The 18,221-nt window shown below is 46.6% G+C and overlaps 1 protein-coding gene across 1 annotated transcript in view; it reads right to left on the bottom strand.

Moving 5' to 3' along the window:
* ITSN1 (intersectin 1) overlaps positions 1 to 18,221 on the bottom strand; it is a 200,873-nt gene that overhangs the window by 4,830 nt on the left and 177,822 nt on the right. The window contains exons 32-36 of the mRNA XM_057696296.1: positions 12,831 to 13,014; positions 10,556 to 10,654; positions 5,785 to 5,952; positions 1,248 to 1,460; positions 137 to 258 (exon numbers count right to left, since the gene is read on the bottom strand). Coding sequence (XP_057552279.1) covers positions 137 to 258; positions 1,248 to 1,460; positions 5,785 to 5,952; positions 10,556 to 10,654; positions 12,831 to 13,014 — 786 coding nt within the window. The remainder of the gene's footprint in view (positions 1 to 136; positions 259 to 1,247; positions 1,461 to 5,784; positions 5,953 to 10,555; positions 10,655 to 12,830; positions 13,015 to 18,221) is intronic.

Here is an 18,221-nt window from a genome sequence, read left to right as displayed (position 1 = left end):
AATTCATGCCGTGGGTCAGACTTTTGAGAGGCTCTAGAAAACAGTATTAAGACCGCCGCACTCTATGTCCCACCCCCACCTCCATCCAGAGGGGATGGCATTGCCACCCCAGTGCCAGGGAGGAAGCAGGTCTTACCTTTCGTTTATACTTTCTGCTCGGAGGGTGTAGACTCGGTCGATGTGGGAAATGTGGAAGATGGGTTCATCCCCAGAAGGGTCAGTAGGTAGTTTTACCAACACCTCATTTAGGAAAATAGGCTGAAAAATAATACACAGCCATCATAAAAACAGACTGGCGGTCTGTGTGCTCCAGTAAGCTCTGAGTGTGTGTGTGTGCTTGTGTGCATGTGATCAAGTAAACTAGACTGGGCAGGGGGGGTGTCTGTGTGTGGTGGCGGAGGGGCGGGTGGTTTCAGTAAACTATATCGGAATAATAATTTTGTGTTAATATTGACTTTCAGATACTGCAAACTATAAATATGGATTTCCCCCCTCCATTTTGCAGGTATTTTTTAAGTCCTCCTGAGTAAGAATTGATCGGTCTGTTTTCCCATAATATGTCCTAACCAGCAAACAGTCTCCATCAGCTCTACGTGCAAGCAATTCCCTCCAAATTGTTCATACAACGCTGCTAGTGACAATCTACATAAGTATGTTGTTCTTTTTCCCAAAATAAGGCTAACTGCTGCCTCAGAGAAAATTCTTCTGTGAAAACACCCCCACAGAGACAAATTTAGAAAAACAATATCCCATGACACGAAGACACACAAACACAGCCGTGCACGTAGAAGCAGACCAGATAAACAGCTTAGGAAAATTCTCTACACATTGACTATTTAGATCGGTTTTTGCTGGAGAAAGGTGAGGGGCATAGATGTTCCAAGCTGTCCTGAGAAGTTTGGAGGGGGATCTGGGAATGTTCGGGAGGTGGGTGCTTGAGTTCTAGTCTTGAGTTTTCCCACACCTGCCACACTGGACCGTGAACCCCACCAGGGCTGGGCATGCCTTGGTCACACCTAGGGGACCTACAGCAGCCACTTAGCAGCTAATAGGCGTTTTGCCAATTGAATGGAGCATTGTTGCTTTTCTGATACTGCTGGACCCGTGCTGCTGTGGTCACCCTAAAGCCTGGCTCTCCCCTGCATCTTCTGTATGCCCCAAACCCTGCTAAAAAGCTGACTCCTTTTGGAAACTTTCTCCTCCCCCAAAATGCCAACCCTGATATTACAATCTAGAATAGAACTTACTGTTTTGTACATCTTATACTGCAGGTTTGATTTGGGGCTGAAGACTTTGTCAGTGCCTGAAGAGCCCAGGGGCTTTATGATTTGGGTCAGCAGGAGGAAGTCGTTGAAGAGGAAGCCATACAGCTCCTTGTTGCTCTTGGCCTTGTAGAGTTTCCCACTGTGCAGAAACTTGCGTGGCCCCAAGCAATTGGTCACTGAATTGAACACAAGTTGCTAAGAAAGGAAAACAAAACCCAAAGAAGACACGATGAAGTGAGGTCATTTTTCTAAATTTTTGTTTTTCTGCATCTGAAAGCCTGGGCTCCGTCAGAATCTGAGGCGCGTATCCTAGGCTCAAATTAAGGACTGCATTGAAGACTTCAGGCAGGGACTTTGGGAGCCAAGAAATCAAAGGCATGGTTCTAGAGATTCCAAGTGTCAAGATGAACCTTGGCTATAATCCCTAATGTTTTCCTTGAGGTCTGCTAGTGTCTCAGGGTAACTGGTGCTTTTCTCCCTTTTATTTATTGGGCAACAGGAAGCAAACACTCAGTCCTCTCCCTCCTTGATGAGTATGTGCTGTGTGCAGGCTTGTCCACTGGAGGTGGCGTGAACCAGCTCCAGCGATGGCCCCACACAGGCTCAGACAGTCCTATGCGCTTGTGGAAAGAAGCAGTGACTCTCTCCGTACAATTCCACAGGGCAAATGCTACTTTCCAAGGCGCAGCTTGAGTCCAGGCCCCTACCGCAGGGGTGGACTACGATATTTGGTGGTGTCAACTGATGTCTCAAAGCCAAGCAGACACTGTTGGTGCATATTAAATCTCACTCAACTCACTGATGCTGAAAACGTGAAGGGGACAGCTCTCTTCCTGCCCCTTCCCAAACCTTGGAGACAGCTCTAAGTGCTGAAATGCAGCTCTATCATCCCCCCTGGGCTCTATCATCTCCTGTGAGCAGGTTCTAAAGGGGCAGAGGGAGACTGTATTAGATGTGACCTCACGAAAGCCCCCCTCTCTGGATGGCGGGGGAAGATTGAGGGAGGGGAAGGCCACAGCTGTGCCCAGGAAGCAATACGATCCAGGCAGGAGTCAAACCTTCAGGGTCTCCACCTGCCCACCCTTGGGCCCCAGGTGTATGCTCCATCCAGCAGCCTTCAAGCCTGAGGCTCTTTCTAGAGCTATGAACGCTACAGACCTCCCTGGGGAGAGTATTAATGAAGACGTGATGGTTCACAACACACATCCCCCAAGAGATACTGCTGCCCACCTGTCTGTCTGCAGTGTGGGAGAAAGAATCAGTGGTGCCTCTATGACCAGAGACCTACAGGCAGCAAGGAAGAGTGACTGGTCCACTCTCAGTACAAGGAGGGATGAGGGCCTTTAACCTCCCACTGAGGCTCTCAGGGAGCCCCAAAGACTGAAGGGGACACCCCAAAGGGAGCCTTCAAAGGTAACACCCCTTGGCACTCTGAACAGCAGCCCTTTTTACTCACCAAGAGAGAGCTCAAGCCACTTGGGGGCAATGAATCTAGCGGTTCACTTGGATGACATAGATGTGATGTGGTTTATTCATACTCAAAGGTCAGAGCCTCCAACTGGCCAGGCTAACGCTGAACATATGTGAATTGGGAAGTCTTTATAGTTCTCGATCTTAAGACAAGAATGCCAAAGACAGCATTTATTGGAAACTTAATCACCAGTGTGTGTCCAGATCTGGGCCAGGAAATGGAAGCCAACACGCCCCCTCCCCACAACTGTGAACCCTGACTGTACAGACAAAACAGACCATACGGAAAGCTGGTGTATAATAGCCAGGAAGGACCGACCGCTGAAGAAGGACAACAGTCTATTATATGCCACAGAAAGCAAATGACAAGAGTTTATTTTATTCTTAATGTTTTGGGGGGTTATTTTGGTCGTGCCATGCAGTATGCAGGATCTTAGTCCCCCGAACCCGTGCCCCATGCAGTGAAAGTGTGGAGTCCTAACCATGGGACCACTAGGGAATTCCCTATTCTTAATGTTTTAAGATGAAGACCCAGGCATCACTGAGTCCCATGGCTGCAGCTCAGGGAAGACTCAGGGAAGGACCCCTTTAAAAGTGCACAGTGGGGGAAATTCCCTGGCTGTCCAGTAGTTAGGATTCTGCACTTTCACTGCTGGGGCCAGGTTCGATCCCTGATCGGGGAACTAAGATCCCACAAGCCGCGTGGTGTGGCAAAAAAAAAAAAGATAAGGGAACATTTTTTTGTTTTGTTTTGTTTATTTATTTATGGCTGCATTGGATCTTCGTTGCTTTGGGCTTTCTCTAGTGGTGAGCAGGGGCTACTCTTTGTGGTGCGTGGGCTTCTCATTGCAGTGGCTTCTCCAGTTGGGGAGCACAGGCTCTAGGCTGCAGTCTCAGTAGCTGTGGCATGCAGGCTCAGTAGCTGTGGCGCAGGAGCTTAGTTTCTCCATGGTGTGTGGGAACTTCCCAGACCAGGGCTCGAATCCATGTCCCCTGCATTGGCAGGCGGATTCTTAACCACTGCGCCATCAGGGAAGTCCCAGGGAACATTTAAAAAAAGAAAATGTGCACAGTAGCACTGTAGCCTGGCAGATTCAGGAGCTGTTCAAGTCCACCGTCTTCAGGATCCAGGTAATGCTCCTCGGAATGCTACACAGCCCTTCGCTGGCCTGGCTTCAACTTGCCTTAAAGCCTGATCGCCCATCACCCTACGCTCCTCACCCAAGTCCTGCTCAGGCTGTGCTCTCCACTGAAATGCCCTCCCCTTGGATTCTTTCCTGGAGAGATATCTCCATCCTTCAACACCCAGCCAAGGCTCACCTTCTCTAACACGTGAACCCTGAATCCCTCCACGACGGTTCCTTCCTCCTCATTGAGTGTTCAATAGCACTTAGCACCTGCCTCATAATTTCTCACATTGCATTGTAAATATCGGACCCCTGGGTGGTCCAGGACTGTAGGCTTCTTGAGATGGCATAGGTCACATCTTTTGGATCTCCACGTCCTCAGTGTTTAGTACTGAGCAAGGCACATGGGCAGGTGCTCAGTAAATGTTTATTGAATGAATGAATGAATGAATGAGCCAACCAACCAGTGAATGCCCCAAGACTTCATATCAACACAGTTCCACAGTTGGAACCCACATCCATCACCTTGGTTTCCATGTGTCTGCTTCCATAATTTTGCTTATCCCACACCTGTGCTGGAGGGGGACAGGAGGCAGGCCAGAGAGGAAGCAGGGATGTAACTTCTTCAGGTAGCAAATGCCTCTGAAGCTTGTAAGAAGGAAGGAGCCACAGGGAGAGTGGGTGAGGGAGACAGTCTGCCTGGGCATTTTTGTATACCCTAGTGAATGGTGTGTGTGCATGAACGTGTATACGTGTGTCTGTGTGTGTGTATGTGTATGTGTACAGAGGCAAAGAGAAAGAGAGCGAGAACAGGCAGAAAGAGTGAATGAGACTAATGGAAAGCTGAGGGACAAGAAGAGAATCATTTACTACAGGAGAGACTCAGCTTCTGGTAGTATGGTGGACTAGAGACTCTGACTCACCTGCTGAAAAATTTTAAAACTGAACAAAATATAGAACTGTACTTTTTAAATGCAAGCAAGGTGGTAAAAATTAAAAATGAAAGTAAGAAATTTGGAGAGGTCAAAAACAGTATGGAAATGTGAACCTTGGAAGATAATCCCCTAAGCTGGCTTTAGCCCAGAGAGTCTTTCTTAAATCTGGTGACCTTGAGCTTCTATTTTAAAGGCTATGGAGGGGTGCAGGAGACAGGAGATAGATCCAGGACCCACATGAGGTGAGGGACATAACAGCAGATTCCAAAAAGCTGGACTCCAAAGGAAGAATGACAAAACTCAGCACAGAAGGAATGAGCAAGAAAACTTGCATGTTTTTGAACTTGGTGTAAGTGGAGGAGAAAAAAAATGCCCCTGAGAATTTGTAACCACAATGCAGCTTTCATGTAAGTTTACAACCACAATTCACACACTAGTGTGATCTGAAAACACCTCTATATTTAATTTAGGGTGATCCTGGTAGCTAGCAATCCTTGCAGGAGGAATACAACTTCAGACCTCAAAGATCTCACAGATGAAGTTCCAAGGCACACTGAGCTCACAATCAAAAATCAAAGTACATGCAGAGAAACAGACAGGTGTGGTGAGAGCTAGCAGAAGCAACAGACGAAAGAGTGAAACCCATAACTTAAGATGATGGAATGATCAGATCTGAAATATACAAGAATATATTTAGAGTGTGTTAGGAAATAAGTGAGAAGCATGGCCATTTGTGAAAGGAACAAGACAAGCAAGAAACCACAAGATTAGAGAAAGCAACTAGAACTGCTGGAGAGGGGGAAAGAATATAATTGCAGTAAAAAAAAAACTCAGTAGATGGATTAAACAGCAAATTAGAAGGAGCTGGAGAGACAATTAGCAAACTGGGGGCCGCAGAGGAGGACCATTCATGATTTTCCTTGTCCTCCTTCAGGCTGGCTGCCAAAGCTCAGTGGGGGAGGCCCAGGTTCCACCCTAAGGCGCTACCTCAGACAGGCCTTCACACTGCACATGGGCCTGGATCCACTCCAGCCGGTCCGAGTTCTCCTTCTCCCGCACCCCTTCGTTCACCTGGGAGCATAGCTCCTCCGCCTTCTCCAGGGCGTGCTTCAAGTGGCTGTGGTCCGGGTGGTTTTCAGGAGTGTTTTCCAGGATCTACATTGGAGAACAGAAGACAACACTCTTAGGCAGTGGGTGGGCCTGGGGCTCACTGTTTTGGAAGGCCAGGCCCCACCAAGGCAGGGCATAGCACAGTCCTTTCCCGAATAGTGCCCACATGAGCAGCTGCAGCTCTGAGCACCCACCTTGGCAATGACATGGAGAGGGATGGCCACTCTTTGTGAGCAGGGGACCCTTGGGGAGCAGAGGATACCAGATTATCTACACTTGGGGTATGAGGAGGGCAGTGGCTGCAGCAAGGACAATATTGCACCCTGTGTGGATTTCTCCCTGGAGAATGGCTCTCTCCTGAGTCGATGCACAGCTCTGGCATCTATGCACCTGTGGAACTGCATGCTAATGGGTCCATCTGAGCAAAGGTGCATTTTTCTGGATAAATTATTCCAAGCCAATTGTTAAAAGTGCCAGCTCTAGAGCAAGACTTCCTGGGTTAAAATCCCTGCTCTGCCACTGACCAGCCATGATATGGGTCAGTCACATAAATGTTCTGAGCCTCGTTTTCCTAATATGAAAAATGGGGATACTACTAGCACCTCCTTTATAAGGTTGTTTGGAAGACTAAATGGCTTGATACAAGTAAAACACTGGCCCTTGAAGGTGCTCAGGAAGTGACAGCAGTCACCATCAGATTCTCAAAGGACTTTGAGGACATTGAAAACAGTCATCATGAGGAAAGACACTAAGAAAGATCCTAAGCCATCTTTGCAATGTACTAGTAGTATGTTGAGGGTGTATTTGACCAGGCCTTGTCCACATACAAATAATTCAAGTGGGCTTTACCCGGAATCACATCTCATCCTTAAGGTATATTTTGGTTTAAAGTCCTAAGTAGACACCCAATTTGAGAAAAACACCCAATCTGGGTCCTATGTGTCCACCAATCACCTCTAAACAACAACCCTAGCTCTGGGTGGATCCTGGTTGAATATTAGAATCCCTTTGAAAAATCCTGATGACTCAACTCTGACCACTTATCAGAATCCCCAGGGTGGGTGGGACTCAGGCATCGGAATTTTCTAGAGCTCCCCGGGTGATTCTAAAGTACAGCCAAGACTGAGGACCACTGCTCTAGATGGGAAGCCCACACAGCTGAATTTTGTGAATTCTTTCTGGGTGTGTGTTGTTTTTCAAAATGAAAATAGGCTTATTGCTTTTTCTCATTGTAAATGTATTATTGTACAAAATTTTGAAAATTTAGAAAGTTATAAAATAAACCCTAAAAACCAGCCACAACTGTGCCATCTGAAATAACCCCTGTCTACCTATTCGTTAATACGCTCTGTGTAGATATAAATACGTGTAATTTAAAAAAAAAAAAAAAAACATTGGCTCACCCTACCATACTACAGTGTACCATTTTTTCAATAAATTTATTTATTTATTTATTTATTTATTTATTTATTTATTTATTTATTTATTTTATTGGCTGTGTTGGGTCTTTTTTGCTGTGTGCGGGCTTTCTTTTAGTTGTGGTGAGTGGGGGCTACTCTTCATTGTGGTGCACAGGCTCCTCATTGCCATGGCTTCTCTTGTTGCGGCGCACGGGCTCTAGGCACGTGGGCTTCAGTAGTTGCAGCACATGGGCTCAATAGTTGTGGCTCACAGGCTCTAAAGCGTAGACTCAATAGTTGTGGCACATGGGCCCAGTTGCTCCGCAGCATGCGGGATCTTCCTAGAGCAGGGATCGAACCCGTGTCCCCTGCAGATTGGCAGGTGGATTCTTAACCACTGCGCCACCCAGGAAGCCCCAGTGTACCATTTTTTACTTGCTTTTTTCCCACTTTGTGGCGGCTATAGCACATCATTTGATGTCCATTTCATATGTCCATTTCATGATGTCCATTGGGTCTAGATCATCATTTTTGTTATTTTTTTATTGAAGCATATATATCATCATTTTTAAGGATTCTATGTTTCATTGGAAGGATGAACCACAATGCATTTAAACAGTTTCCTTTTCATAAAAATTCATGTTTCCAATTTTTCAATATTTCTCTGATTATTTCTTTAAAATAAATTCCTAGAGATGGAAGTGCTCAGCCAAAGACTGCCTGGAGTTTGATGTATACATAACCCTCCAAAAGGCTGAACGAGTCTACCTTCCACCAGCAACCTTGCCAACAACTGCGGACTCACAATCTTTTCAATATATGCCTACCTGGCAAGCCAAAAGCAAGGTATTTTCTTGTTTGGTTATGCATTTATTTTACTACCAGAGAATTTGAATTTTGTGTACATTTAGTATGTAAGTACACTAAATGATAAAGCTAACATTTATAGACTGCTTAGTATAAGTCAGACATACATATATTCACTCAGCTGATTTCTCACACACTATGCAGTAGGTACTGTTAGTGTCCCTATTCTACAGATAAGGGAACTGAGGCCCTGAGAAGTTAAGTAACTTGCCCAAGGGCACACAGTAGCGGTACCAAGATTCAAATCCAAGCAGCCTGGTTCCTGACAACATATTCTTTACTGCTATTCTACACTCAGAAATGTCTAGCTATATATTTTACCTATTAGGGTATTTGTCTTTTTCTTTCTGAGCTGTAGGAGTGCTTTAGATAGATACATACATATATACATGCAGAGATAGATTACATAGATAGATGACAGATAGATAGGTGATAGATGGTAGATAGATAGTAAGTAGATAATCTACGTATATTTCAGTATCTACTTATATACAGTTAAAATGTTTACTCAGTTTATAGCTGCCATTTGTCTTTTAAGGTTCATTATATTTTGTTACACAGAATTTTTTTTAAAAAACGCTTATACAAATAATAACACATTCTTGACATGCAAGATTCAAATAATACAAAAGTATAGAGAACAACAGTGCTCTCTCCCCTTTGCTCTCCTGCCTCAGAGGTAACCACGCCCAGACTGAAGGGCATCCCTTTAGTTCCCTTTCGACACACCACATACATTTAACAGTCACACAGAGTTTTTCCAAAATGGATCATACGGTAGGATTGCTCATGTAGAGTTTGGTGTGCTTTTTTTTTTTTTTTTTAGCTTAATAGCATTTTCTAGATATCATTCCAGCTAATACATAAACATCACTTTCATAGTACAGATTCACCACCTTATTTAACTACTCTCCTTAATGAACATTTAGGTTGTTCCCAGAAGAAAATTTTTTTTCAAGTTGCTACAACTCTAAATTAAAGTTCTGTCTTTGGTGCCATGCTAATAATTTCTCTACCTCAGTATTATAAAGAATATTTAATCTTAGTACTTTTACAGTTTTCCATATGTATCTTATAACTGGAAACCTTTTAAAACTCTCTTCTTAGTTTTGCTAGTTTTCAGTCCATTCTCTTGGGTTCTCTAGAGGGTAGCAATCATGTTTCTGCAAAGAATGATAATTTGTTTTTTCCCTTTTAATATTTATGCGGCTCGGTTCTATTCTTGTTTTTGTTTTTCTCCCCATTGGCTAAATCTAGAACACCTATTTTAAAAAGCTTGTTTCCAACTTCAATTTGCAACTAAATCCTGGGGGGAGTAAAGGTTGAGTTAGTTTAATAGTAATTGTCAAGTTGGAGAAAAGGAAACAGTAGGTTGAAAGCTTCTTTCAAAATTAATTAAACTCAAGCAATGTGGCCACAGTGTATTTTGTGGGGTCAAACTGGGGCTGGACTGAGGAACTGGCTTACATGAGAGAGAAATTTGTTACATATAAGAGGATTCAGCAAATAAGTAAATTTATTGAGGATAATGAGAGCGCTGCTTCTCATAGTGAAGGGAGCTATAGAGAAAGAAAGAGGGAAGGCTAGAATAAATTCTGTGACATCAGATTAGAACAGGAAGTATTGGTGTGAATGCATGGGTTTTAATACATATCTTGAAGTAAATATGTTTGTACACTTATGTATATGTAAATATGTGTGTATGAATATATACACACACATATACTTCCTGACTCTGCCACTGAGAGACTCAAAAGGCAATAACACCCCAGTGGCGGTGAGCACACCAGGGTCCAGATCTGGGTTTCTAAATTCTCCATTGAAGGGAACCAGATCTAAAACCTCTCTCCAGGAGCTATCCTCCCCGTGGTTATAGAATCACAGGCTCAGAGGATGTCTAAGTCTGTTCACTCACTTTATAGATGGACACACTGAAACCCTAATTTTTTTTCTTTTCTTTTGGTATTGGCTTTCTTAAAATGACAGGAGAAAAACAATCATCTAATATCAACATAGAGTATCTCACAATGGCTTTCTGAAGATGAGTGGTGGAAACTATATTTCTTTTTCTCTTTCTTACTACGAAAACCAAGGCATAAAGACACCCTACCCGTATTAGGGAAAGAACTGTGCTCTCACATTCTGACTTACAAGGTAGAAGCCACTTGGCTGCATAGCTGAGTTGTGTATTATTAGCTCTTTTCATGATAAGCCAGCTTTTCTTTCTGAGTTACCACACAGATGCCTCCTACTGCCTGTTGGTGTATGACATCTACAAAACAGATACCAGGTATGTTGGCTGGGGAACCTGCCCATGACCCGAGATCCCTAACCTGCTGAGGAAGCATTCCTCTGCTTGGAAAGGCAAGACAGCTACTTACATTTTTAATGATCAATGGGTATCTTGTTACCCGTTGCATAGGCTTCAGAATAAAACTAGAGAGTGGCATTCCCTTACAGCGAGGGTCCATGGCCAGCCTCTGAAATAAGAGATTTTTTAATGTACTTAAGAAATCTGCAAAATCCCATCAGTGACATCACACCAATATTATTTAGGACTCCCCACCCGTCACGTTGTCCCATTTATCTGCACGACAGCTGAGGAGCCTGGAGCTGGAAGGGCCGGGCTGGTTATCCCCAGGCCAGGAGGAGGCACGTTCCAGATGGAGAGTGGGAATCGACCTCAGTTGTGACTCAGCTTCGGGGTTAACCCCTGCTCCCGAGATCCAGCAGATCTTCCATGGGACACGTGGTTCCTTGCTTCCAGACATGAGATTCTGGCTTTACAGAGAATATTTTGTCTGGACACCTACCAAAACTTCACAACATTCCCAGGACCAAGGAGAATCACAAGACTATAGGGTCAGAACAAAAGTTCCCCTTAAGACCCAGAGATGCTGGAAGGGCCGTATCTCACTGTCTGTTTCAGGCACAGCCTGCACCCACCGGTGGGAGCCCCTGGCAGGGTGGGGACGGTGAAGCTGAGACATGAGGGTCAGACCCCTGGTCCCAAGGGCTGTGGTTGTCTCCAGCCTGGTCTCCCTGCCTCTTTCCTTTTTTCTTTTTTTAGATTTTTTGATGTAGACCATTTTTTAAAGTCTTTTATGTTCTGGTTTTTTGGCCCCGAGACATGTGGGATCTTAGTTCCCCAACCAGGGATCAAACCTGCACCCCCTGCATTGGAAGGCAGAGTCTTAACCACTGGATCTCCAGGGAAGTCCCTCCCTGTCTCTTTCTTTCCACCATTTTTGTCAACTTGACTGGAGGACAAGAGTGCTTCTACCCCAAAAAGGTGACCCCGTCTACAAGTCACAGGGGTTATATGGAGACAGCTCTCAAAGGCTCTGGTCAGGTTTAATGCCTTAAGAACAGGTTTAATGCCATGACCTGGGCCCCAAGCCCTGGGACCTGTCAGCACCTGAACCTGCTCCAGCCATGGACATCATTAGTCCAGGAACACTGCACAGCTGGCAAAGACAGGTCAAAGTCCCGCAGGGGTGAAGCAGGGAGAGGTGATGAGAGGAGGAGCGAGCAGGGGTGGGGCAACAAGGCCCCTCCCTGGGCTGGTGTCAGCATTTCCCTGAGGTTCAAGTGCATCCAGTGATGAGCTCACCCTGTCTGTGCCCAGGGAGGACCCGGCCCTTGGCTAGAACCCCACATCCGCTCTCCAGTCTCCAGCCCACCCTAGGCCTACTTCTTAGCAATGTTTCTCCCCTTAGAATGACTTTAGATGCCACACTCATTGGGTAGAAAATCAGAGCATGTAATACTGAGAAACAGGGAGAAAGAAAGAACGAGAACATGTGATGCTACAGCCGAGAAGAGACGGCACTTTCCCCTCCCAGGGATGATTCCACAAACACAATTACTGGATGTGGGTGGCAAAGGCCTGCCCCCTAAATGCAGGAGGTACAAAAATAAGCCTGTCATTAGTATGATTATTTTGCTGTCCATTCATCAAAATGTACCTGTTTAGCAGAAGTTATTTTATTCTCTTTTTTTTTTTTCCCCCTCTGGGAGAGGTGGGGGCAGATTGCATGGGCTGGCCTGGCCAGCAGGGACCCACCCCACCCACGGGCAGCAGGCCCAAAGCCTGAGGCCTCCAGCAGCATGGGGCCCACCTCCCCCCAGTGTCCCTTGGTGGGCACATGGCTCTCCAGACCCTTGTTATCTTCCAAGGCAGAGGTCCTGGCATCCCACACTCACCCCCACAGATTTTCTAGAGCTTGAGCCCATCCAAAAGAACCAATTAGGAAAAAAACAAAGGGTCCATTGGGATTGCTGGCCATTCCCTTTGCAGGTGAAGGGCAGAGAGCAGCAAAGAACTGAGGATGCTCGGATTAAACAGAATAGGAAACCTGAGACCTGCCAGCCCTCCTAGGCCTAAAAATGAGATGGAGGACTTAAACCTATATTCATATAACACCACTCACACCTGGACAAGGCAGAGCGTCCAGGCCAGTGCTGGCCCCTCCTCTCCAAGCCCGCCACCTTAGTCCCAGCCACGCCAGCCATCGAGCGTCAGCCCCCTACTGTTCAGCCGAGACCCCACCCTTGTTGGCCTTCCGTAGACATGTGAATCAGCCCCTCACACGCCCGGCTGCCGGAAGATGCCCACTCATGGGGCAGCGCCTCAGCTCAGACTGGGCTCCTTACTTTGACAAACTCCTTGAAGTCTGGGGCCTCGTCTGTCTTCTGCTGGATCAAGGCAGCCCCGTTGAGCTGGCAGCTGCAGAAGCGGATGTAGGGCTGCATGTGCGGCAGCTGGGCGGTCAGGATGTCCCCGATCATCTTCACAGGCATCTTCTCCCCAGACATCTTCTTGCGAACTCTCAGTGCTCTGCACGGAAACACGAGAAGTGAGCCTCTCCCCGCCTTCACGCTCTGTGATGGGAACACGGCACACTTCTAGGTGGTACAGAAACAGGATGTGTGTGAGGGGCACAAACCCAGGGCCACTAAAGCAGCTATGTGGGAGACGAGGAACAGAAAAGGAAATGAGGCTAGTGCTACGGAGGGGTATCACTGGGGCATTTTTCTTTGGCATGATGGCTGTTTGCTGGCTCTTAGGAAGAAAAACTAAAAAAAAAAAAAAAAAAAAAAACACAACTTTGCCAAGCAAGTCAGCATAAAAGACAATTTTTTTTTTCTTGTGGAAATATATGGAATCCTTTCTTTGAATAACTCAGGATCCCTGGGTGGTTTTCTCACGTGATGGATGATCTGTCCAGGCTGGTCTGGCCCTAGCACTGAACCTGTTTCCAGGGCCAGTGCTGCCCAAGGGAAACCGCTGTTGCCAGGGGCTGTGGAGGCTCAAATTCAGACCCAACAAAACATAATTAAGATGGTAAATCAACTGCCACAGAAAAATAATACCATTATGTTTCATGAAAGCTAGGTATAAGTGATTGTCCGAACTATCTGTGCCATTCACTGCTTCCTTGCTGTGGCTAATTTGAAGTTGACTGGATTAAGGGGAGTTCTGAAGCGAGAAGCCTATTCACATGATAATGGGTCAATGGACCCAAACAATTTATATCCTGGAAGTCCAGAAGGGACTAGAGGGACTGGAAAGTGTTCAGGAGTCCAGCTGCAGTCTGAGTGTTCAAGGCCATGATAATAGGACTGTGCATCCCACCTTTCGAACTCATATGTCAACTCCTAACCAGCATCTATAAGGGCACAGCACTGAGCTTCTACACAGCAAGGATAGCAATGTGCTAGGAGGGCAGGACCACAACATAAGAGGCCATGGGTGTGTTCTGCCTACCCTAGTGATTATGGATGATGGATGGATGGAAGGATGGATGGATGGATGGATGGAAGGATGGATGGATGGATGGATGAAGCAGAATGGTATGATATATGATTTTAACATAAGCATGGGTGGATGTTACTATCAATTCCTCTGGCTGCCTTCACGGTCAAGAGTAGGGCTATATAATTCCAAGAAAGCTCTGCAACCTTAGTATTAAAAACTTCAGATCACTTTATTTTCCTTCTCCTACATTTTTGGTTAAGGAAAAAAATCTTTGGATTGGGCAAGCAAGGCAAAGAGAGAAACTTTAGGGACAGTGCGTTCTGTGGTCTAAACAATTAGCAATTCCCCCTCAAGCAGACACCTTTCTGGGGAGAGGTGCCGGTCAGTGCTGGCTGCCCGGGGTGTGAGGAATGGCAGCTTGGTACTCTCAGGATGGCCAGGTGACCACTGCCCTTTGGGGGGTTGGTGTGGAGTATCCCCCAACATGTAGAAATTTGCTCAAGGGTGACATCATCACCAATTAGGGGGAACGAGAGTGCTGAATAACCACGTTACAAACTTGCTATGGATGGAAACAGGAAGAAATTCCAGCATCCCATGATGTTCCAATAAGGAGCAACACAATCTTTCTGCAAGGGAATAGAAAGTACTTTCACCTGCCCCACTTCTTCTTTTTTTTTTTTTTTTTCAATGATAGGGGGTCAAGAAAAGGGAAAAGAAAAGAGATCACACACAGATCATCACTGTCTCGAGGAAGTTAAGCCAGTTCCTGGGTTCTGGAGGCCCACACTTGGAGCCTTGAGTTGTCCAACCGCGAGGCAGACCTAAAATCAGGCCCCTGCTGTGGACCAGGCGCCTGTTAGGTTCCGCTGTGGGTCTCCTTCTGGGATGTTCTACTGCACAGGCAAGGCTTTTGAGGACTGGGCTTGAGTGGGTTGAAACAGGGCATGTCACCAGGCTCAGGGATCACATGACTCTGTTGCTGCAGCTACAGCTCTGCCCTTTGGTGAACTGATTTGTAATCTCACGTAAAGGTCTACAGGTTCAAGATCTTGAACTTCGACAGTAATCATTCCGCTAATGAACACATCAGCACGCTTGACATTTGCTGAGTGGATGAGTGACCCTCTGAAGTTCGCAGATCAAGGGAATGGTCGAGAGAGCTGGCGTTTTCGAATGTGTTCTATGTGTCAAACACTTTTTTTTTTAAACGTATATGACTTATTATCCCTATTGACAGTTGGGGAAACCGAGGCACATGGAAATCGAGTGACTTGATCAGAGTCACACAGCTCATGGGTGACAGGAAGCCCTGGAACCCAGGGGGGTCTGACTCTGGAGCCTGCGATTTGTAAGCACCTCGCATGGGGACAAGCACCGTGAGCAGCCCTAGCGACACTCAAGCTGCTCTGGGCTCCAGGCCTGTCCTCGCTCTAGAAGCAGCTCCTGCCAGCCCACGAGAGGGGCTTCCACGGCCCCTCTGCTCTCCCCTCCCTGCTTCGTTCCTCTTCATTTCCTCAAGGCTTTCCCTCCTTCCGCCTCACCCTGCTTACTCCCACCCAAAGCCCCTTTCTTTCTTCCTTCTCCCCATCCTGTCTTTACCCACCAAGGTATCTTTCTCCTTTTTATTTTTTTGGTTCTGTTTAAAATAAGATTGTGTCTGTTCTTCTCAAGTTAAAAAGAAAGTCGAATACTTTATGCTTAAGAAAAACACTTTTCTTTTTCTTTCTTTTTTTTTTTCTTTTTTGGAGAAGCTCTTTCATCTCCTTTATTTATTTTTCCAAGGAAGGAGGCAGAGAAAGATCTGGATTTAAACAACAACAACAACAACAAAAACGGCCTCCAGCTCCTGGTTCTGCACACCCTATCTCACTTCTGCATCCCTTCTGCTCTCACTTCTAACAGCCTCCCCTAGGGGCCTGCACCTGGCTCTTAACTTTAAAAGTTCTATATCCTTGTGCCCTACTCTGCTTATCGAAGGCAAATTTCTCAGCTCTCTGCTCACAGGTAAGAGAGCCAACCTTCCATTCCAACCCCAGCCAGAGGCAGCATTAGTAGGAAGTCCGTGTGCCCCAGGTAGCTCCCTTTTATGTTCATTTTATTTGTTTCTTATTCATCTGTGTGATAAATCCTATGTGCCCCTCTAAGTGCGAGAAGTCACTGGCCCTTGGATCAGGAGTGGCAGATATGAGGCTGCCCACTGCGGCCTTCCAGGGAGAGCTGCCTTACATTCTCTTCCTCCTCAAATGCCTTCCTCTTCCATCCTGCCAGAAGCCCTAGATCTTTCCAGCATTGGGGTTAGTCCTTTTCACAAAGAAATTAAGTCTATGCAGCAAAATTGTATAATCTACAATATGGGCCGTCACCATACAACTCTTTCCATTTTTTCTGGTGTGTTGGAAAATTTTCATAATAAGATGTTGAAAAAGAAAAAAAAAAAAGAAAGAAAGAAAGGAGGAAAGAAATCAGGTCCCCAGAAAGCTCCTGCTAAACACAAGTATTTTTTATCTGTAATGAAAAGATTAGCCAAACGAACCCATCAGGTCATCAGAGGCAGAGCACAGGGACCCTGCGAGGGGAGAAGGCGGCGCCTGTGCCCCTGGGTGCTGACTGACAGGGTCCCAGCTGCACCCCTGATCTCCGCGCTGCTCTGCATGGTAGACAGGGCAGGTCCCAGGACCGCAATTTTACAGGTTCTAAAACAAAGGACTGGGGAGTTATCTGCCCGAGGTAACTGCCCAAAATGAGTTAGAAGGCACTGGAACCCGGAAGAAAACTTGAGACATCTGCCTCCTGGTCTCACCTTCTTTCCATCCAAGGGCAGGATAGGGTGGAACCCCTAGTGGGACCCTGGGTGTCATCCCCAGAGCAGCCCGGAGCCCTGATCACCTTCTCCGTGACCTTGGACACGTCACTCAACCTCCCTGAGCCTTGTTTCTGCAGCTGCAAAAATGCTCTCAATTCCTACCTCCAGGGCTGTGGAGCCCATCACCACTAACAGGAGGGAGGAACACTCAGGCCTGGCCCTGACAGAGCTCAGGAAAGGGGCTTCCACTGCCCTCACAGGAGCAGGAGGAAGGGTTAAAAGTGCGAAGACGATGGAAAGGCTTGGGGAGTGCCGATGCCGGGGGGTGGGGGGAGGGGAGGGGTCACATGTCCTGCCCCCCCACCCCCCACACAGATGCCAAAAGAACGCGATGTTAACTTGTAGGTGTATTTTCAACAGAAAACCTTTGCATCTATTTCAAAACAACTTGTCTCCGACACTTTAGGTTTAGCACGTGCAGATTCAGGGGTTAACTAACCCACCTGCCCCAGGTAACAAGGCAGCCTCGCCCCAAGGCAAGAGTGGGTGCTCAGCCCACCCTGGGGACCAAGCCCAGCACTTACTGTGGACCAGGCACTCACTGTCTATATGTTCCCTAACAAGAACCCTATTTGGTGGGTACTATTATCACCCCATTTTACAGATGTGGACCCTGAGGCCCAGGGAGCCTAGGTGACTTGCTCAAAGTGGGTAGGCAACAGCAGGGTGTGAGCCTAAGAGTCTGACACAGACCTACACTAGAAACCTCTACAGTATCCTTCTCAAGGAGGATTATGAAAATATGGACTACTGCCTCTAAACCACATCCCCCCCGCCCCCGTCATCTTTGATTATTTGTCTTCTAGAACATAGAGAGAGAAGACACTATATTTTTTCTTCACATCCACGTCTCTGCAGCTCTCTCTCCATCCCTTCATCCACTTCCAAACACACTCAAGAAAGTGGGGACCTGAAACCACTTTTTATAAAATCCCAGGGACCACATTCAGGAAAGAGCCGCTTCCCAACTACGTGAACCTAGATGAGGAGTGGACACCAGTTCCCATGCTTCCTCCCAGCTCCTGGGATCACCACTGACTTCGTCTGTGTTCTAGCAAGTGATGTTATTCTGAGGGCCTGGTGGACACAAGTTTGAAGTTTTTTTAAGAACGGGAAAGGACTTTTGAGATGCTGTAATCCAATCCCTTCCTTTTACAGGTGGGGAAACTGAGGAAGGGCAGCGAGCTGGGCTCCAAGTCCAGTGTTTCTCCCTGGCCCTGCAGCTGTCTCTGAGAACTAAACTAGGAATAAAATATCAACTTCTCCAGGGCAGCGGCGTCTCAGAGGGCCTCTCCTGAGAACTGCTGTTGACCATGGCCATGAGTCGTCCCTCTGTTTCCCATTTCAGGAGCCAAGAAAGTCTCAAGAGACCGATATTCCCCCAATGGAACCGGGGGTCTGAGGCATGGGGGGCTGCCCC

Source organism: Hippopotamus amphibius, chromosome 10 (genome assembly GCF_030028045.1).
Source record: "Hippopotamus amphibius kiboko isolate mHipAmp2 chromosome 10, mHipAmp2.hap2, whole genome shotgun sequence".
Lineage (NCBI taxonomy): Eukaryota > Metazoa > Chordata > Mammalia > Artiodactyla > Hippopotamidae > Hippopotamus > Hippopotamus amphibius.
Note: the sequence above shows the minus strand (reverse complement) of the source record. Positions and strands in the feature narration are given on the sequence as shown.